Here is a 22,349-nt window from a genome sequence, read left to right as displayed (position 1 = left end):
CTTGGCTGGAGGGAAAAGGAGGGGTGTTCGAGGAAAAAAATTAAACTTGATTGCTTAACTGAGAGTGAGACATAGTTCAGAGATAGATTCAGTGATGAGGCACTAGTCTAGATGCATAAGGCCCTGGGTTTAATTCCTTCCTGGCACCACAAAAACAAACTTGAGTGAGTTATTTGTGAACACTGAGGACTGAGTGCTAAATCTGAAATAGATTTTTTTTTTTTTTTACATTCATTCACAGCAGTGTGGTTCCATAGTCTATGTTCAGAAGAATTAAATCCACAAACACATCAAAAGATTGATATGTCATGTTTAAACAATGGATATACTTTTATACCAATATTATACTGGTATTGTGTGTGTGTGGGGGGTGTATGTATGTATGTGTTTCTAAGGACTGAACCCATTGCCTAACGCATGTTAGGCAAGCACTTCGGCACTGAGCCACATACCCAGCCCCAGCCTCACATTTTAATATCTGTGTACAACTATTAATACCAGGGGTGATAGCAATATGCAATCCCAGCTACTTGGGAGTCTCAGGCAGGAAAATCTCAAATTCAAGACCAGCCTGGGGCAAGCTGGTGAGGTAGCACATTTCCTGGGTTCAATCTCCAATCCTAAAAAACCAAACACACACACACACACACAAAAAAAAAAAAACATAGGTGGAGTACCTGCCTCACAGGTGCAAGGCCCCTTGGGTTCAAACCTCAGTATTATAATAAATGAATAGACAACTAAATAGAAAAATTTTAAAAAATTAAACAGTATGTTTGTTACACTAGGATGAAGGGGAATATTCGCCTGCTTTACTGGTTAATTTTCAAAGTGTCTTTAATTGCTATGTAGACCAAATAAGACAGGACTGTCAGCCAACCAGTAACTACCTAGTTGAATCCAATTATTCCATTTGGAAGTAAGAAGCAGAGATCAACCACAGGACCTGCCCTGAAGGTATCAACTACTTAGAAATCCTGACTAGACTCCCTTGTCCCAGTCCGGTTCCACATGCTCTTTCCATTCTTCAACTCTCCTTAAGATATTGCTTTACCATTTAATGGTACATCAATATTATTCATTACTCTATCCAATAAAACCTTCCTAGGAATTGGAGATATTTTAACTAAAAATATTTTATAATTAATACTCCTACAAACTCTTTAAATACAAACTAATTCGCTTAGTTTTTTATCCAGCAAGTCTTTATTAATGTCTATCATGAACCCAGCAACCTGATAAACGAAGGTAAGAGGCATAAGGACAGACCATAGATGGGACACACATAACATACAGATTTTTTTGGTAGCAGGGATTGAACCCAGGGACACTTAACCACTGAGCCATTATCTACGGCCCTTTTTTCTTATATTAGTCTCACTAACTTGCTTAGGGCCTCTCTAAGGCTAAGGTCTTGAACTTGCTGCAATCCTCTGGTCTCAGCCTACAAAAATACAGGCGTGTACAATACCAGATGCCTGGATCTTAACACAAATTTTGATTGATCCTCTTCATAAATGAAAGGCAACACCAGTGACCTGAAAAGTTCAATCTCATCAACACAGTTTTAACTAACAGTTAAGAGAAGGCAGAGGGGGCTGGGGATGTGGCTCAAGCGGTAGCGCGCTCGCCTAGCATGCGTGCGGCCCGGGTTCGATCCTCAGCAGCACCACATACCAACAAAGATGTTGTGTCCGCCAAGAACTAAGAAAAAAAATAAATAAATGTTAAAATTCTCTCTCTCTCTCTCTGTCCCCCTCTCTCACTCTCTCTTTAAAAAAAAAAAAAAAAAAAAAAAAAAAAAAAAAAAAAAAAAAAAAAGAGAAGGCAGAAATAAAACCAATCTTGGAAACGGACTAGAAAATTTTAATGGCAACATTTTATCATTTAAACAAAGTAAAAGTGTTTTTTAAAAAATTAAAACAGTATCTGAAAAGGTTGCAGAAGTGTACAACCTGTAATCTCAGGTTCTTGGGAACATGAAGTAGAAAGATTGCAAATTAAAGGCCAGCTTCAGCACTTTAAGTGCCTTAGTTAGACCCTGTCTCTAAATAAAATATACAATGGTCTGGAGATGTAGCTCAGTGATACAGCACTTCTGAGTTCAATCTCTAGTAATGCAAAATAAGAGAGTATCTGGCACTGCAAAGATAAGAAAATGATAGTCCAGTCAGGTATGGAAACAGAGCTGTCCCAGCAACTAAGAAGGCTGAGGCAAGAAGACTGCCAGTCTTGGCAACTTAGTGAGGCCCTAGGAAACTTGGAGAGACCCTGTCCAAAATAAAAATTGAAAAAAGAGTCCAGGGCTGGGGTTGTAGCTCAGTGGTAGAGCACTTGCCTAGCATGTATGAGACCCTGGGTTCGATCCTCAGCACCACCTAAAGATAAATGCTATTATGGGTGAAAAATTGGCAACGGGGAGAGGATAAGAATATACTTCATTGTTTCCTTTTGGGGGGGGGGTGTAATGGGTATCAAACCCAAGGGCACTCTAGCATTGAGCTACATCCCCACATCCCCAGCCCTTTTATTTTTTGATTTTGAGACAGGGTCTGGCTAAGTTGCCCAGACTGGCCTCTAATTTGCAATACTCCTAAGCCAACCTCTGAAGCAGCTAGGATTATTAGGAATGTGTCACTGTGCTGGGCACTATTTACTATCTTCTTTGTTATGTTTGAATACAGTAAGCACATATATTTTTGTAAAAACTCAGAAGGAAAACATAAAAATAGTTAAGTAAGCTGGGTACAGCACACACTTAGCAACTCAGGAGGCTGAGGCAAAAGAATCCCAAGTTCTAGACCAGTCTAGGCAGCTTAGCCAGATCTGGTCTCCAAAAAATAATAAGAGCTAGGGGTGTAGCTTAGTGGTAGAATTCCCCTTGGTTCATTTATAATACCAAAAAAGAAAAAAAAAAAAGGTGAAAACAATTCCCTAATACATTCATGGAATCAATCTAATAAATCAGTCTCCCAACACCACCCCCAGTACTGGAAATTGAACCCAGGAGCACTCTAATAACCAAGCTACATCACCACCTTTTTTATTTTATTTTTGAGACAGGGTCTTTGAGTTGCCCAGGCTGGACTTGAACCTGCAATCCTCCTACCTCAGCCTTCTGAGCAGATGGGATCACAGACCTGTGCAACTGGCCATGGAATTAATATTTAAATGAAAAAACATCATTTAACATAAGAATGTTTTGGGAGGTTTAATATAAATATTAACTGGGAAAATACTGGCTAAGACTTATACCTTAACCAGAGTCCTTTTCTCACTCCCCCCCTCAGTATTTACTTCAAACTAAGGTTTCATTAATTAATTCTACATCACTTTCTTCTAATCACCAAAGTATACTAAGAACATCTTAATGATTATTGTCTTTCAGTATCTACTTGAATTCAACAGTAAGCAACATATTTTCTCCCTTGAGCTAATCAAATATTTAACGCTATTGGCATTATTCTTGTTAAACTGCTTTCCCAAAATCAACTGGAAAAAAACATCAGTTGTTGGGTTTGGACACCTGTAATCTCTCAGTAACCTGAGAAGTTCAGGCAGGAGAATCAAAAGTTTGAGGTCAGCCTGGGCATAACATAGCAAGATCTTGTCCAAAATTAAAACATAAAATGACATGACTGGAGTTGTAGCTCAGCGGTAGAGAGCTTGCCTCATACGTGTGTGAGGCACTTGGGTTCAATTCCTAGAATCACATATAAATAAGCAAATAAAATAAAGGTCTATAAACAACTAAAAACTATTTTTTAAAAAAATGACCTGGGGATATATGGTTAAGTGGTAAAGTGTCTCTTCGTTCAAACCCCAGCACCTCCCTGTCAAAATTGCTTGACCTCAGTGCTGTTTCAAACCCTAATGCCCAGGTATCTATGTTATATACCAATAAATGCTTCAAATAATTAAATCATATGTAAATGTCCTTACAGACATCTTCAAATTTAGGTGTTTCAAATTCTGTAGGAAGCCTCAAAGAACTTCTTTCGGTATTTTAAGTTACTAGTGACCTTAGATAGGTATGAATCCATCAAATATCAAGTTCTAACCTCCCCATGGGCTATACCCTTCCTCAAGTTTAATTTTTAAAATAATAAAGATAATGAATTTATTCAACATCTAAATCCTGGACAAAACAATTCATGTTGGCAACAATCAATCTGATATTTGTAACAGGGACCTTAATAAAAAAATTTTAAGCAACTGTGCTTGATGGTACTCATAATCCCAGACATGAGATTGAGGCAAGAGTATCTCAAGTTCAAGGACAGCTTCAGGAACTGAGAGACCTTGTCTCAAAATAAAAAAAAAAAAAAAAAATAAGGGTTGGGGCTGTAGCTTAGTGGTAATACGCCCCTGGGTTCAATCCCCAGTACCCCAAATAAAGAAACAAATTCTAAGTAGCCAACCTCAATTACTATATATTTTAGGACAGTTACAAAGTATTATTGTAATACCTCAACTGTTATATGTTTAATTTAAAATAAACGGAAATTTTACTGGTAAAATAAAAATGAACACCTTTTACCTGTAGCCTTTCATTTACCATTAATGAATGATTTAATTCTGACAACAACTCTTTAGAAGCAGGTATTTTCTTTATAGCTAAAGGAGTTGAAGTCCCCCCCCCCAAAAGAAGCACCAGTTGAGGGCAGTGGTGCGTGTCTCTAATTCCAGTGGCTGGGGAGGTTGAGACAGGAGAAGTTCAAAACCAGCCTCAGCATTGGTGAGGCACTTAGCATTCAGTGAGACTCTGTCTCTAAATACAAAATAGGGCTGGGATGTGGCTCAGTGGGTGAGTGCCCCTGAGTTTAATCCCCAGTTACCTGCCCCCCTTCAAAAAGAAACACCAAAGAGAAGGTTTTAATAAATGAATCTGTGACAAGTCCCCAATGGCATGTAGTTTTGTTTCTGCTATACCATGATCATGCTTTGTAGCTGTTTATTTTCAGGGTTTTTTTTTTACATATTACTTTGTAGTCATGGTTCACTCTCTCCCTATTGCCTGAGAAATTTTGGTTAAAATCTCAATTTTCCACAGCAGCTAGACAGTAAACATCTCTTGTTGCTTAGAAGCACTGCTTCCCAAAGTAAAAGTTCAAACTTTATCAAGGCTTATATAAAAAATCATCGAAAACCAGATTTGTGCTGTGAATAGCAGCAAAAGCCTGTAATACTAGCAACTCCAGAGGCTGAGACAGGAGGATCACAAGTTGAAGATTAGCCTCAGCAATTTAGTGAGACCCTGTCTCAAAATAAACAAAAAGGGCTGGACAGGGTCAATGGTTAAGCAACTCTAGGGTTCAATCCCTGGTACAAAAACAAAACAAAGGCCTGCCTTGCAGACCCTTGCAGACCCTCCCTGAGTTCAATCCCCAGCACCAAAACAAAAAACAAACAAACAAACAAAAAAAACTAAACTAAAACCCACCATTCATAGATTCCTGTCTGAATCCATACTTCCCCAGCCAACAAAAATAGAGGCTCCAGTTATCTACATTATCCATAATTACCCAAATTCACTGACCTTCATGCTCATCCCTTTCTTGAGGCTATTAATTAACATCTGCCTTCTTTCTCACTTGATCAGGCTAATTCCCACTAATCCTTCTGGTCCTGGTGTACAAGATTCACTAAATGTAGAGAGGCCCCTCCTGAGTATTCACCAGAGTCTGTGTTTCATGTCCCTTTCCTGTGGGCTTTCTTTTCCCTATTGTGGTACTTACTACTATCATTATTTTGCCATGTAGGGAATCAAAACCAGGGCCTCACTAAAATGCTCTACCAATTAGCTACACCCCCAGCCACACACTGGGATACTGATATGAATGCATATTTACTCCTTCATATCTATGGCCACACTAATGGCTTTCTAGGGTGAAGTGCTATATTTATACTAGTCTATTATCTACCCTAAGAGTAATACATTTTTTTGTTGGATGAACAAATATAGAAATTTCCACAATTCAAGTTGCCTTCAGTATTTGTGTGGAAATCAAGACTAGTGATGAGCTACATAGAAAAAAAAACCACATTTTTCCTAAAGCCACAAAACAAATACTATGGAAATATTTTAATACTTTCCTTTCAATACTAGTATTGTGGTTTTTTCTCACACACACACCTTTTTTTTTGATACCAGGAATTGAACTCAGAGGCACTCAACCACTGAGCCACATCCCTTGCCTTTTATTTTTATTTTTTAGAGACAGGATCTCACTGAGTTGCTTAGTGCCTTGCCATTGCTGAGGCTGGCTTTAAACTTTTGATTGTCCTGCCTCATGCCTCCCAGGCATGTGCCACCACACCCGGCCAAAGAAATTAATATTTTTAAAAGTCCTTATGTTTTAGAAATAGACATAGGTTGAAGTGACAGAATTGCTTCAAAATAATGGAGGGCATCAAAATATACAGAAGATATAATTTAGCCATGTGTTGATATTGTTAAACTGGTTCAAAGTACATGGAGAATTCATTATAATATTCTCTCTGATTCTCCATTTCTTAGGGGTGAAAAGTAATCAAGTTATGTAACACATGAACTACTAGCAAGCTCGGAGAAGTACCTACCATGTATTATAGAATAAGGCATTACCTACATTCCTAACAGAACATTCTGATGATTCTCTGAATCAAAATTATCTAGTAAAATGCTTATAGTAGATGTCATACACTGTAATTACTTATTTTGTACTTCCAAGTATCCCTCCTAAATTCTGAACCTCTTTTTAAGATGAACTAGGTAGGAAAAAAAGGTTCACAAGTGAAAAATGAGAAGTTTTCTAAGCTTTTCAGTGTTAACAGTATCTGATAACATTTCAAGATTTTTTGGGGTGGCAAGTAACTGGGGGTTGAACCCAGGGAAGCTCTACCATCTCTATCATTTAGCTACATCCTCTGCCCTTTTAATTTCTTTCTTTCTGTTTTCCTTTCTTTCTATCTATTTTTTTTTTTAAAGTGGTGCTGGGGATTGAACCCAAGGCCTTGTGCATGTGAGGCAAACAGTTTGCCAACTGAGCTATATCCCTAGTCCCCTTAATTTCATTTTTAATTTTGAGTCAGCATCTTACTAAATAAATTGCCTAGGCTGGCCAGAATTTGCGATCTTTCTGCTTCAGCCTCCTGAGTAGCCAGGATTCCGGCACACACTACTACACCCAGTCAGAGATCTTTGGGGGAAAAAAAAAAAAAAAACGTTTTTAGTTCAATTACCTTCATAAAGGTTTAGTAAAACCTTCACTAAAGAGAAATTATGCTTGAAATTGATAAGTGACAAAGAAAATCTCATTTCAGGTATGATTAGAATCAGAGATAAGTCAGTAGTTAAGTAATTTCATTTTCAGGTTAAGATTTAGAATGTAAAAACCTCAATCCCTATAAAATCCCTGTTAATATATTACATACAAACAACTAAAAGCTACCACCAAGACTGTCCCTTTCCCCTGTTCTGGGGACTGAACCCAGGGCACTGTACCAATGAGCTAGATCCCCATGCCTTTTTTTTTTCTTTTGAGACAGTCTCACTAAATTGCCCAAGTTAGTTTCAAACTTTCTATCCTCCTGCCTTAGCCTCCTAGTCATCAGGATTACAGGTATGCACCAATGCACCTTGTTTCTACACTAGACTTTAAATGCTTTCTCTGACAAATACTGAAATTCTTTCTGCATGGAACCTAACTGAAAGTTGCTCATCCTAGACAGTCAAAATCATATGCTTTCTTCATTACTGTGGTCATTTGGGAATACCAACCATAGCAGACACAAACTGCTTAATGCAAAAATACCAATAAAAAGTTGGGCACAGTGATGCACACTTGTAATTCCAGTGAGGGATCCCAGCTGAGGCAGGAAAATGGCAAGTTGGAGACCATCCTCAGCAACTCAGAAAGACCCTGTCCCCATCTCAAAATAACAAGTAAAATGCTGGGTGCAATGATGCATACTTGTAATTTGCAGGGCCTCAGGAGGCTGAGGCATGAAGATCACAAGTTCAAAGCCAGCCTCAGAAACTCAACAAGGCTTTGAACAACTTAGGGAGTACTTATCTCAAAATAAAAAATAAAAAGGGCTGGGGATGTTATCTCAGAGTTTGGGTCCCTGTGTTCATCCCAAGTACCCAATAAATAAAATAGAATAAAATCTAATTGTACACATCTTCCCCTCAGTCCTACACAATCAGACTCTGGGAGCTGAGGGACAGAATTCTGCATTTAAAATGAATTACACAGGCCAGTCAAATACAACAGTCTATGAACTAGATTATATATTAATTTTGTTGTACTGGGGATCGAACCCAGTGGTGCTCTACCATTGAGCTATATCCTCAGTTACCCCCGCTCCTATTTTTTGGAGACAGGGTCTCAGTCACTGAGGCAGGCCTGGAACTTGAAATTCTCTTGCCTGCTTCAACCTCCTGAGCTGTCAGAGTTCAGTACTAATTTGTTTGTTTTTTTCCTTTGGGCAGTGCTGAGGATGGAACCCAGTGCCCTGGGAATGCTAGGCAATCTCTCTACTGCTGACACACATCCCTGGCCCTTATAGGGATTACTTTTAAAAGTAATGTTTCTGTGTTGACTGTTAAGCGTCTATAGATATCACAGCAAATGAACTTTCAATATACTGTTGCTTCCTTCTTTTGGCATTTATTTAACCCTAGGATCCCACCCAACTGAAGTATCTTTTCCCATCTAGTGCAAATGTGGCAAAGAAAATTTTTGATATAGAATAGGAATGCAAAAATATTCTAAAACATGAAGCTCCAGTGATGGTAAATCCTGTGATGGTGAATCCTTTATGGCACATGGTGAGTTTGTCCATGGTTCCAAAACTAACGTTAACAGCCAGCAGCATAAGAATATGTAAATGACCCTAAAGTGAAATTAAGCACTTCCCTTGGTTGATTATACACTACAATACTCCACTATTTAGAAAAGGCCATGTGCTTTTGTGCTTGGTTGTCACCACCACCCTTTTCCCTACAGACATGAATCTGAAATGCAAATGACTGACTTGAATTCTTAAATCTAGAATAAATTGCAACCTGTCATTAAAGGCATGAAGTTAAAATCAATGAAAGACACTAAAACTGAGAAGCAGATTATTGCTGAGATGGCATAAAACCTAAATCGCTGTTCTTAAGTCTCACCATTGCAAAGTCATAAACTACCACTTGAAAATTTCTTCACAACATGCATTCAAAACTAAGAATAGAAAGATAATGTTGGTCCAGTTCATGAGTAATGTAATCAAAAACACCTTTTTCTCTTTAAATATGTAAATGCCCTTTTGGTATCCCAGCTGAATCATTAATATTCTTTTTTTCTACCCTTTGTAAAGTTTAGACTGAAAAGCTGAGTTAGGGCTGGGGATGTGGTAGAGGGCCTGCCTTGAAGGCAGGAGGCCCTGGGTTCAATACTTGGCACAGCAAATAAAAAGGTTCAGTAGGTGGTTAAAAAAAATTTTGAGCAAGGTGCAGCGCCCACACCTGTAATCCCAATGACTTGGGAGGTTGTAGGCAGGATTGCTAAATTCAAGACCAGTCTAGGTAACTTAGCAAGCCCTAAGCAACTTAGCAATATCCTGTCTCAATATAAAAAAGGTTGGGGATTGGCTCAGTGGTTAAGTGCCCCTCAGTACCAAATCAATCCCAGGTACCAAAAATGTAAAAATAAAGAAAGAAAAATTTAAGGGGCTGGGGATGCAGCTCCATAGTAGAATTCTTGCCTCCCATACTCAAGGCCCTGAATTCATTGGGGGAGGGGGTCAGGTAGTTATTTATTTATTTTTAAGTGAAAGTTACTTCACTGTGACAAAAGGAGTAAATAGACTCAAATAACAAAAAGTTACTCTTATACACCTATGGGACAAGAGGGGAGGAGACCATATGTTTAAAAAAAAATCTGCAGGATTCAGTCCCATAGAAATCAATGACAAATGCAGGAATCCCAAATATCTTACAGGATGAGTTCTATTAAGAACAATTTCAGACAAATTCATCTTTTTAAAAAGGTATAAGGACGCATCCAACACCAACTTGTTTTCTTGCACTGCAAAAGGAAAATTTTATTTTAAAAAAGCAAGCAGCTGGGGCTGTAGCTCAGTGGTAGAGTGCTTGCCTAGCATGTGAGGCACTGGGTTCAATCTTTAGCACCACATAAAAAATAAATAAAATAAAGTCGTGTTGTCCATCTACAACCACAAAAGATAAATAAATATATTTTTTTTAAGTAAGAAACTAATTTTCTTTAAAAGTCTGTTAGAGAGAGGGGCAGGAGGGTGGATCATGAACTGAAATCGATTTCCGTGCATGCATGTATGAGTTTGCAGGGATGAACCAAACTACTATGGGTAACTATAAAATTCTAATTGAAAAAATAATAATAAAAAAAACAATAAAAAGTCCATTTGTTTAACTGTTTCCTTATATTTTGACAGCAACTGCGGGGGCGGGGGGGGGCCTCGGGGAACAGAGTCAAATGCCCAAACCTTTTAATTTTTGAGACAGAATCTCGCTAAACTACTGAGGCTGATCTCGAACTCGCGATCCTCCTGCCTCAGTGTCCCCAGCCTCTGGGATTACGGCGTGTGCCACCGCGCCGGGCTAGATAACAAACTGCTTTAAAGTTACTAGGGTTGGTTATCATGGCGAAGTAAAAATTAAGTTCTACCTGTATTCTTCACTTATCTAAAAATAAAAGTTACACTGCATGTTCAAAACTAGATCAAAGCACATGACAGTACTTGCAGGGAGCCAGTTTCATAGAATTTTAGAAAGTGGAAACAACGACAAAGATCATATTGACAAGAGACCCTGGATAAGACTCAAGAAGCCTCACCCGTGAACCTGGGGTTATCCCGTCTACCCTCACTCACAGGGATAAGAGGATCGAATGAGTGGTAGGATAAAGAAAAAGCCCTGACAATCGCGTATCGGAGAGATTTCACAGGAACTGCTACCCAACAATATTTGTAAATCATCACGGCAAACCCTACCAAGTTATTACCGCCTTTGAATTTCTACTTTCCCAAAGAAGCTTCGAAATTGAACCATTCATAAACAAGACACTGCCAGGATTTTTTTTTTTTTTTGCCACTATTCTTGGCCTGAAATCTCAGCCAAATACGACGCTGAACCCACATAACGGAAGAATCTGCTCTTCTCCCGATTTCATGAGGTGAACACTCGAACCCTCTGAGCGTAATAAAATGCGCCCTTCCTTTCCCGCGTTTCCCCGCCTCATCAAGGTGCTGTTCAACCTTGCCAATGGCTGTCCCGGACTTCCTCGAGAGTAAAACAACAACAAATCACCCCCTTGCCGGGGGCCGGGCGCAACCTTCCCTCACGAACCACCCTCCCGGCGCCCAGGGCCACCGAGTCGGACGCGCTACCCCACCCGTGGCCCAGGTCCCAAATCGCGCCGCAGCCCCCGCACAGGCCCGCGCCGCTCCCCTCCCCCATGGCACGGGCACAGGCCCAAGACCCGCGGGACTTACGCTCTCGTGGTCCCACCGCACGTTGCTGCGCTTCTCGTCTGGGGCGAGGTTTCGGTCCCGGCCCATTAACTCATCCAACAATTGCGCGGCCGAAATCATGGTGCTTCCTTCGGGCGGCTGCTCCCACCAGCCCGGGCACCCACCAAGGAAAACACCGGCGACACAGTCGCCAGCCCCTTCGGCCCGCTCTCAGGCCGAACAGCCTCCTCCACAGAGGAGCCGATCACACAAAATGGCCGCCGCGCGGGCGCCTTCCCAGCGTGCCGTGCGCCCGCGGGACACGCCCAGGCCCGGCGGCCAGGGCGGCGCGACTTCCGCGGTGCTGGGGCCCGCCCCGCGAGCTCAGTCCGGACTCCGCCCCTGCCTTCGGGCTGCGCCTGGCCGGCGACTGCCCGCGCGCTGGGCCTTCCCGGGCTTTTTCACAGTGAGGAACTCTGGCCTGCTTCTGGAAGCGTGGACACCGCCCCGAAATGGAGAAGAAGGAGTGTTTTCCTTTGTCCACGTGGTGCCCACGGTGCCATCTTCCAGCGAGGGAAGCGCTCCGATTTCTTGTTCCATTCTCCTAGTCCTAGTGCTCCCTGCTTCCTCTGCCTGGGCTGTCCCGATTTCCCCTGATTCATAGGGTGGGAAATCAAGGGACAAAGACGTGTAGAGAATGATGTTCAGTCGTGAAACCTGTTTGGAATTTCTTTAATATGGACTCAGCCGGGTGGCCGGTGGCCGGTGGCGCAGGCCTGTAAACCCCCAGCCTTTCCCGGGGCTGGAACAGGAGGATCGCAAGCTCAAGGCCAGCTTCAATTTCGAGGCTTCTTTGGGAAACCTAACTCTGTCTCAAAATTTTGGCAATGGGCTCAGTGTGGTGCTTAGACTAGCATGTGGGAGGCCCTGGGTTCAAACTCTGGGATTGCCCCAAACAAACAAAAATTATTTTGACTCATTTGTTCAACAGATAGATGAGTATTTAGCATGGACCAGGCACTGTGCTTGAAGCTAAACTCAGAACCTTTCAGACACAATCCCTGCTTCAGCGGACATTGTGCATTATTAGTGAGGGAGAGAATCCCTGAAAGAATAGACATAAAGATACCAACATAATTGGGATAATAGGGGGCGGTGGTGTAGCTCAGTAGTAGAGCACTTGCCTAGCATTTACAAGGTCCTGTGTTTGATCCTAGCACTACAAGAAGAAGAAAAAAATTGGGCCAGTACTCCAGCACAGTTAAGGATATGGATTTTCTTTTTTTTCTTTTCTTTTTTTTTGGTATTGAAGATTGAACCTGGGCACTCAACCACTGACCTACATCCCCAACCCTTCTTAATTTTTATTTTGAGACAGGGTCTTGCGAATTTGCTAAAAGTCTTGCTAAATTGCTGAGGCTGGCCTCAAACTTGCAATCCTACTGCCTCAGCCTCCCAAATCACTGGGATTGCAGGTATGGCCCATTGTTGAGGGCCACAGCAGAGTGGGGATGACGCATGGCATTTTGCCAGAAGGGAGTGATTGAGAGGTGATGCCAGGGAGCCATTGAGATGATAATGGTTAAATTAAGCTGTGTATTCAGTTGTACATAGACCTTTGCTGTGCGGCAATAGGGCAGCTCTTCCTGCCTCAGGCTCCTGCTACTTTGGAGTTCCCGTGGAGTTTCCCAGAGAGTTGGCACGGAGCCCGGTGGATAGCTGAGAGAGTTCCCCGGAAGTGTGCGTGCCTAGCTGGTGGAGTTCGGGCAATAAAGTTTCCTGTTTGAACATACAAGTGCTTTGTGGCGGCTCGGTTATTTGTGCCCTGCCAGACTGCGGCAGGCCATGACACCAGACTCTTCCTCTTTTTCATTGGCTTATTCCAAACATTAAAAGTCTAATTTTGCATCTAAAAAGCCTTTTTAGGTGGATATGGTGAGCTGGGCACTGTTGTGCATGCCTGTAATTCCAGCAGCTCCATAGGCTGAGGCAGGAGGATCACAATTCCAAAGCCAGCCTCAGCAATTTAGTGAGGCCCTCAAGAAGTTGGAGAGACTATGTCTCTAAACAAAATACCAAAAAGGGCTGAGGATGTAGCTCAGTGATTAAATGCCTCTGGGTTCAATTCCTCCTACAAAAAAGGGGGGTGGGGAGCATGGTGGCACACACCTCTAATCCCAGCTATTTACTACTCAGGAGGTTAAGGAAGGAGGATCACAATTTGAGGAGAGCCTGGGCAATTTACTGAGACCTGTCTCAAAATAAGAAATAAAAAAGGACCAGTAATGTAGTTTAGTGGTAGAGTGTAATGGGGTTCAATCCCTAGTTCTGTGAGGGGAAAAAAAAAAAGCCTTTGAGTCTCAGGAAATGACACCATTTTACTTTTTTTGGCGGGGGAGGGGACAGGTACTGGGATTGAACCACTGTCTTACATCCTCCCACTTTTAATTTTTTGACACCAAAATAAAAAGTTTTGTTAAATTCTCAGGCTGGCCTTGAACTTGGCATCCTCCTGCCTCAGCCTCCTAAGTAGCTGGGATTACAAGTGTGCACCATTACTTCCCATCCTGTTTTCCTTCTTAGAATTTCCAATACCATTTTACTTTTTCATTTCCCCTCTATTTCAACATATTCCACTGGCTCCCAACCACAGTGTTCAATAGACACTCCTTAGGCTTCTCCTACAGACCTGCAAGTAGTTTTCTACAATGTTAATCACTTTTACCTTCTTGAAACACTTCCTTTTCTGCTTCCTTGTCTGGTAAACTCCAGATTTTCCTTATACCTCTGTATCTTCATCATAGGATCCTTTGCAAGTTCCTTCTCTACCTTCTGCACCTCTCAAATGTTTGGCACCCTCAGGCCGCTGAATGAGTCCTCATAATCAGAACATCAGGTTTAGCTATGTTTTCAATAATGATGAATATTGTTTCACTAAATGAGATGGTTTTAGTATATACTAATCTCTCTCCCTGAGTTCTTTTCTGCCCACTTTGCCTGGCTGACTTTTTATCACCCTTCAGAGTTTGTTTTTTTTTTTTTTAATTTTTTGGTTTTTTGGAGGAGTGTTATGGGGGTTGATCCTGGGGATTTTTTTTCTTTTTGGGGGCTATGGGGGTTGAACCTGGGGTACTTTACCATTGAACTACATTCCCAGTCCTGTTTATTTATTGAGACAGGGTCTTATTGAGTTGCTGAGGCTGGCCTAGAATTTGCCGTCCTTCTGCCTCAGCCTCCTGAGTTGCTGGGATTACAGATATGTTTTCCACCCCCCTATTATTCCAATTATATTGGTATCTTTGTGTGTATTCTTTTAGGGATTCTCTCCCTCATTAATGCACAATGTCCGATGAAGCAGGGATTGTGTCTGAATGGTTCTGAGTTTGGCTTCAAGCACAGTGCCTTTGCCCCACCCCTTTGATGTTCATTAAGGTCACTGTACTATAGTTAATGTAGGCTGTGCATTATAGTCTAGTCTTTCATTTTTCTTGTTTAAAGATATTTTATTTTTTTACAATAGTTTAAGATTTACAGAAAAATAGTGAAGAGAGGGGCTGGGGATATAGCTCAGTTGGTAAGGTACCTGCCTTGCATGCCCACGACCCTGAGTTTGATCCTCAGCACCAAAAAAAAAAAAAAAAGAAAGAAAGAAATTGTGAAGACAGAGTTGTCATATGCCCCACATCCAGTTTCCCCCATTTGTTAACATCTTTAAATGTTTTATCTGTGGTTGAACTGCTTTTATTTTCACTTGATTTTTATTTGTATATATTTATTTGTGTTCAACCCTTTTTATTTTGGAATAGTATCACTAAATTGCCAAGGCTAATCTTTAGATTTTTCAATTTTGCCTCAACCTCCTGAGTAGCTGGGATTATAGGTAGGTACCACCATGCCCAGCTAAAAATTTTTAATCTAATGTTCTCATTTAGAACACAGAGTTAATTGGTACATGTGTTCTGTGCTAGGAACTAGGGTACTAGTTAGGATTACAAACAGATGTATAAAACCTGGTTCTCACTGGGCATGGTGGCACTCATCTTTAATCCCAGTGACTAGGGAGGCAGAGGCAGGAAGATCGTGAGTTCAAAGCCAGCCTCAGCAGTTTAGCAAGGCTCTAAGCAATTTAGCGAGACGTTGGCTCTAAATAAAATATTAAAAGAGGCTGGAGATGTGGCTCAGAGGTTTAACACCTCTGGATTTAATCCCTAGTACCCTCCCCACCTGAAAAATAATAAGACCTGGTTCTCAGGGAGTTCCTGACCTGTAGGAGACAAAATTGTAACAATAATGACAATTCAGCCTTGAAATGAGAATACCAAATGCATTTGGATCATAAAGGCGAGACCTCCTGATCCAGTCACACTAGACAAATCTTATTCTACAACTCTCTTTTTGCTAGATTCTTCTTTTTTTTTTTTCAGAGTAGAAATTAGAAGTTTATTAAAGGACAGCAGAAAAGACTTCTCCCGGAGGAAGGAGGGGACCCAAGAGGTGGAATCCTCTTTTTGCTAGATTCTAAGCAGCACAGTCCAGTGTGTATTACCACTGTAGAGAGCAAATTCCTTCTTCAATCCTTTATTAATTCACCCAGCTCCAGCATCACTTGTGTCAGAATCTCTGCTGGGCCTCAAGGATCCAAAGTAAATGTAATCATTATTAATAATAGATCATAATACTCTGACTATAGACAATTTTTATGAGTTATATGAGTTGTTTCCTGATAATGGAACGGGCAACTTAATCGTATTAACCAGTGGTCTCCTGATCCCATTCCATATTTGTTATTGTTATTAACAAAAAATGTTGCTGGGTATGATGGCACACACTTGGTTGTTTTTTTTTTTTTTTTCCTTTTTTTATTTTTTTTGGTACCAGTGATTGAACCCAGGGAGGGTTTACCACTGAGCTGCATCCCCCACTGAGCTGCATCTCCAGCCCTTTTTTAAAAAAAATATATTTTTTAAATTTGTAGTTGGACACAATACCTTTATTTTTATGTGGTGCTAAGGATTGAACCCCAGGCCTCAAACGTATTAGGTGAGAGTGCTGTACCGCTGAGCCACAACCCCAGCCCTGTTTTACATTTTATTTAGAAAAGGGTCTCACTGAGTCACTTAGGGCCTCACTAAATTGCGGAGGCTGGCTTTGAAATTATGATCTTCCTGCCTCAGCCTTCCAAGCGACTGTGATCACAGGTGTGCGCCATCACATCCACCCAGCGGTACACACTTGTAATCCTAGTGACTAGGGAGGCTGAGGTAGGAGGATTCCAAGTTCAAGCCAGTCTGGGTAATTTAGGAGAACCTATCTCATGAGAAAAAATAAAAGCCCAGGTGTGGTGACACATAGCTGTAATCCAAGCAACTGGGGAGGCTGAGGCAGGAGGATTATGAGTTCAAAGCCAGCCTCAACAAATCAGCAAGGGCCTAAGCAACCTAGTGAGACCCTGTCTCAAAATAAACCAAAAAGGACTGGGGATATAGCTCAGTGGTAGTGTGGCCCTGGATTCAATCTCTAGGGTCACAAAAAAGAAAGAAAAGAAAACATTAAAAGCTGAATTGTGTGCCACACCCTGAGTTCATATGTCGTAGATATCATTCAGTACTTCAGAATGTAACTATATTTGGAGATAGGGCCTTTGAAGAGGTGATCACATTGAAATGAGACCATTAGAGTGTCTGACTGGTATCTTTATAAGAGGAAAATTAGACACACAAAGACACACCAGGGATATGTTCGCACAGAGGGAAGGCCATGTGAGGACAAAGAAGGTGGCCTCCAGAACTTCAGAAAATAAATCTGTTGAAATCACCCAGCCTGTGGTATCTTCTTATGGAAGGTCCAATGACCCTTTTTTCTTTTTTTGGCAGTGCTGGGGACAAAACCCAGGACCTTGTACATAAGCACTCTTGCCACTGAGCCACATCCCAAACCCTAGTGAACTGTTATTGAAAGGAAGACACAGTTACTACTACAGGTCTTCTGACTGCTGCTTCCCAGCCTCTAGCATGGCTCCATGACTCCATCGTCCATCTGTCTAGCTGCCTCAGCCATCTTTCTACATATCAATCTGATCATGCCTTTTCCCTGCTCAGAACCTTTCAATGGTTCCCCATCAGCTCTATGGCCCTGGATCTGACCTGCTTCTCCAATTTCATCTGCTCTGGCTCCTGTACCCAAAACACCTTTGTTTCCATGTTACACCATTTATTGGTGCCAGTCTCCAAATGCTGTTTCTCCACCCCAGTAACTCACCTCCTACCTATCTTCCAGCTCACCACACAAGCCCCACCAGCTCCAGGAAGCCAATGTGGACGTGAATCCTCTGTGTGCCACACAGAACAGATCAGATCCTTCTTTGTGCCACCATTTTATCTTAAACATCCTTGCTCCTTCCTTCCTTCCTTCCTTCCTTCCTTCCTTCCTTCCTTCCTTCCTTCCTTCCATGTAATAAGAAGTGAGCCCAGAGGTGCTCTACCATTGAGTAACATACCCAGCCTTTTAATGTTTTTATTTTGAGAGGATCTTATTTAGTTGCTGAGGCTGGCCTTGAACTTGTGATCCTCCTGCTTCAGTCTCCCATGCCACTGGGATTGCAGGCACGCATGACTATGCCTGGCTCAGTTGTTTATAAATCACACAGCTTATGACATTTTGTTATAGGGTCTAAATGGACTAAGGCAGTCTGACCACCACCCCTAAGGCTCCACTGCAGCTTTCCTCTCAAGTTCACCAGTGATTTCCTTATGAGTAAACCCATTGTGTATTCTTCAGTCCTTCCTTTCTTGTTTTTCTGCAGCATTTGACCTTGTGAGTTGCTTCATTATTGCCAATACCTTCTGTTCCTCTGCTGTTCCTCCTGTGATTCAAGTTATTCCTCTTTAGGCTCATTTGAGAATTTTCCTTCTGTTCATCATTAAAACGTTGAGTGTTCTTCAGGGTTCAGTCTGACTACCTTCTCTCAGCACTCACCGACTCTCTTGGAGCTGTCTCTTCTATTCCCATGACCTCTGCTGCCACCTTTTGCTGACAACTGCCAAATTCAAATCACCAAAGCAGCTCTCCTTTCTGAATGCAGTATGAGCACACAAAACACGTGAGTGTCCATACACACGACTGCTATGCCTAGGCCATGCCACTTCTATAGTAAGTGCTATTGTATTCTTGTTTTCCTTGTCCTGTCCCCAGCCACTAGGCTATGTGTTCTTTGAAATCAGGAATTCTGATGTATTCACAGTGGCATCCTCAGTAACTATAACAGTGCAGGGTGATACACCCAGTGAGTTAGGTAATTACCAGGAGACAAAGCAAAAATACAGATATATGGAACTAACAGATACCAGAAACATTCACTTATAACTATGATTATGGGTTTGTTTTTGTTTGGGGAATTTTTTGTGGTACTGGGATCAAGCCCATGGCATAGCACAATCTAGGCAAGTACGCTGCCACTGAATTATATCCTCAGCACTGAAAGTTGTTTTGTTTGGTTTTACTTTTTCTTTTTTTTTTGGTCCTGGGGATTTAACCCAGCATGCTTCACGTAAGCTACATCCACAGACCCTTTTTTATTTTTTATTTTTTTAAGAGAGAGTGGGAGAGAGAATGAGAGAGAGAGAGAGAGAGAGAGAGAGAGAGAGAGAGAGAGAGAGAGAGAGGTAATTTTTTAATATTTTATTTTTTAGTTTTCAGTGGACACAACATCTTTTGTTTGTATGTGGTGCTGAGGATGGAACCCGGGCCGCACACATGCCAGGCGAGCGTGCTACTGCTTGAGCCATATCCCCAGCCCTTATTTTTTATTTTGAGCCAAGATCTCCACTGTTGAGGCTGGTCTCCAAGTTGCAATCCTCCTGCATCAACCTCCCCAGTCACTAGGATTACAGGTGTGTGCCACCATACCCAGCTCAGCCTTAGCAATTTAACAGAGACCCTCAGCAATTTAGAAATAATAGCCTGTTTCAAAATAAAAAATGAAAAAGACTAGGGATTTGGGAATATAAAACTTCTAAAAGAACTTATGGGGCTGGGTTTGTGGCTCAGTGTAGAGGCTTGCCTGGCACATGTGAGGTACCACATACAAATAAATAAATAAAATAAAGTTGTCCATCTACAACTAAAAAAAACAACGACCTCATAGGCTCAGCATAATGGCCCATGCCTGTAAGCCTAGAGACATGGGAGAGGCTGGAGCAGGAAGGTCACAAATTCAAGGCTAGCCTCAGCAATTTAGGGAGACCCTGTTTCAAAGTAAGAAGGGTTAGGCTGGCTGTGGTGGTGCACACCTGTAATTCCAGCAGCTTGGGAGGCTGAGGCAGGATGATCAAAGGTTCAAAGCCAACCTCAGCAATTTAGCAGAGGCTGTGAGCAATGTACTGAGATCCTGTCTCAAAGAATTGAGGATGTAGTTCAGTGGTAGAGTGTCCCTGGGCTCAAACCCCAATGCCTCCCTTCTCAAAAATAAAGCACTCAGAGATTTTGGGGTATAGTCACTATTAATTTTATTTTCTTGCAGTGCTGGGAATTGAACTCAGCCTCACACATACTAGGTAATGTTCTACTGTGATGGCAAAGCCAGACCTGGTTGTAAAATGAAATTATAAGAATCCAATGTCTGAGCTAGGCGCGATGGAGCACACCTACAATCCCAGCAGCTCAGGAGGCTCTTGGGGTCAAAGCCAGACTCAGCAACAGTGAGGTGCTAAGCAACCCAGTGAGACCCTATCACTAAATAAAATACGAAATAGGGCTGGAGATGTGTCTCAGTGGTTGAGAGTCCCAGAGTTCAATCCCCAGTACCAAAAAGAAAGAAAGAAGACAAAAAAACAAAAACAAAACCCCAATGCTAGAAAAAAGGGTCAATTCCCCTCCACTTTCTCTGCCTTTCTTCAGGAAGCCTAATTATAACCAAGAGTCTCTACCTTTTGGATTGTAAATAACAGCCCTAGGAGTCTGACTACTCCCTCTTGAAATGTAAACACCCTGTGCCAGGCTTTCTTTTCTTTTCTTTCTCTCTCTCTCTCTCTTTTTTTTTTTTTTTTTTTTTTTGTGTGTGTGTGTTGCTGGGGATTGAACCCAGGGCTTGTGTGTTCAAGGGAAGCACTCTACCAAATGAACCATATCCCCAGCGCGCGCGCGCGCGCTCGGGCTCTCTCTCTCTCTCTCTCTCTCTCTCTCTCTCTCTCTCTCTCTCTCTCTCTCTCATATTTATTTTTTAGTTATAGTTTATTTTTATGTGGTGCTGAGGATGGAATCCTTCCTTCCTTCCTTCCTGTACTGGGGATCTCAACCACTGAGCCACATCCTGAGTCCTATTTTCCTATTTTGTATTTTATTTAGAGACAGGGTCTCACTGAGTTGCTTAGCGCCTCGCCTTTGCTGAAGCTAGCTTTGAACTTGTGATTCTCCAGTCTCAGTCTCCCAAGCCTCTGGGATCACAGGCATGGGCCACCGCACACAGCCTGTGCCTGGCTTTCAAGGCTAGAATATTAAGTCTATGAAAAGAGCCGTTTCTTCTTATCTGTTACTGTAAATTTTATGTTAGGGACCCTGCACAAGGCCTTCAGCCAAGTAGAATTAGGAATTTTTTTAAAAGAGGAAAAAAGCCTCAATGATAAAATGGCTCTAAGAGAACACCAAATAACCTATAAATGTTGTGAGAAACTGTGGATCAGGGCTCAGAATTTGGAGTTTGCTTACTCTGGGCCCACAGGCATAAAATAAAGTTGGGATTTCTTCTCCTCCTCCCCGAGTGCTGCTTGCTGCTTTCCCGAAATGCTAACATTGGGCTCTATCCTCAACCCTTTTAATTTTTTTTTTTTTATTCCAAGACAGGATATTCTTGTGTCTTGCTAAATTGTTCAGGATAGCCATGAATTTGGGATCCTCCTGCCTCAGTCTTCCGAGTGACTGGTTATTACAGGCATGAGCCATCCTGTCTGGCAACACTACCAGTTTGTAAATTTTTTTTTTTTTTTTTTAAGAGGCTACTACCTCTTCCCATGTCACTCAAATTGTGTTAAAGGATAAAGGATCTAATTTCAGAGCCATGCATGTCAGCTTCAGATGGAGTATCATGCTGAATCTGAGAATTAAATTTAAATTGGAGGAACAATAAAAATGTAAGCTCAAGCAGCGTTCCAATTTGCCATAGGGGTCAATTGAAGTGTTTGTCAGTTTATATTCAGCACCACCTGGTGTGCAGTGTGTACTGTGTGAATTACTGTATCATAATAAACAGACATTGGTTCTTCCTAAATGGTAGCAAGAAAAATGCTTGCTGTGCAGACTTTGGCAGCCCCAAGAGATGACTCCATGCCTAAATTTGTCCCTTCCTATTTCATCTCCTTTGTTCAGGTCTTCCTTTCTGCCTCCTGGGGGCTATTTCCTTAATCCCTTTACCCCATCTGCAAAATTCCATCCTGTGCCACATTGGAGGTTCTCTCCAAGGCACCTGGGTTCAGCAAAAGTAATATTTTCTTTTTCTCTGCCTGGGCAGTAAAACGGTGCCAACTGAGGGAGGCTCTGAGCCTCATTAGATAAATTAGATAAGGAGTCCTGCAAATTGCTGTTTATAAACACAGCATAGACTACCCGGAGTGCCTGTAACCCGGACCAGGATGACTCCAAAACCTCTTTAGTGTTTTTTATTTTTTTTTCTTCTTCTTTTTTCCTTTATGGCTTTCATGAAAAGTAATTATTTATAATTTATAAACAATAAGAAATTACAGCTTATAAACTGTAAGTACAATATTAATATTCCCCACCCGCCCCCAGAGCCAAGTTAGGAGAAATTCTACCTAAAATGACAGGTAAAACAACCACAACATGGAAATAAATATTCTAACTGCATGGTCCCAAGCACTGTTAAAAATAAGAAATAA

The 22,349-nt window shown here is 41.6% G+C and overlaps 1 protein-coding gene across 10 annotated transcripts in view; it reads right to left on the bottom strand.

Moving 5' to 3' along the window:
* Nucleotides 1-11,760, bottom strand: part of Luc7l3 (LUC7 like 3 pre-mRNA splicing factor) — a 31,437-nt gene extending 19,677 nt beyond the window's left edge. For 5 of the 10 annotated variants that reach the window (XR_013436117.1, XM_005321626.4, XM_040268954.2 and 2 more), the window contains exon 1: nt 11,506-11,758. Coding sequence is in view for 6 of the 10 variants with exons in the window: in XM_005321626.4 (XP_005321683.1) it covers nt 11,506-11,604 (99 nt within the window). In the remaining 4 variants the exon portion in view is untranslated. Of the gene's footprint in view, nt 1-11,505 lie in introns of all 10 variants that reach the window. The other 5 variants (XR_013436118.1, XM_005321628.4, XR_013436119.1 and 2 more) reach the window with 4 other exon arrangements.
* Nucleotides 11,761-22,349: the final 10,589 nt, after the last annotated feature.

The sequence above is a fragment of the Ictidomys tridecemlineatus genome, chromosome 3 (genome assembly GCF_052094955.1).
Source record: "Ictidomys tridecemlineatus isolate mIctTri1 chromosome 3, mIctTri1.hap1, whole genome shotgun sequence".
Taxonomy (NCBI): Eukaryota; Metazoa; Chordata; class Mammalia; order Rodentia; family Sciuridae; genus Ictidomys; species Ictidomys tridecemlineatus.
This window is presented reverse-complemented; position numbering and strand designations above follow the sequence as displayed.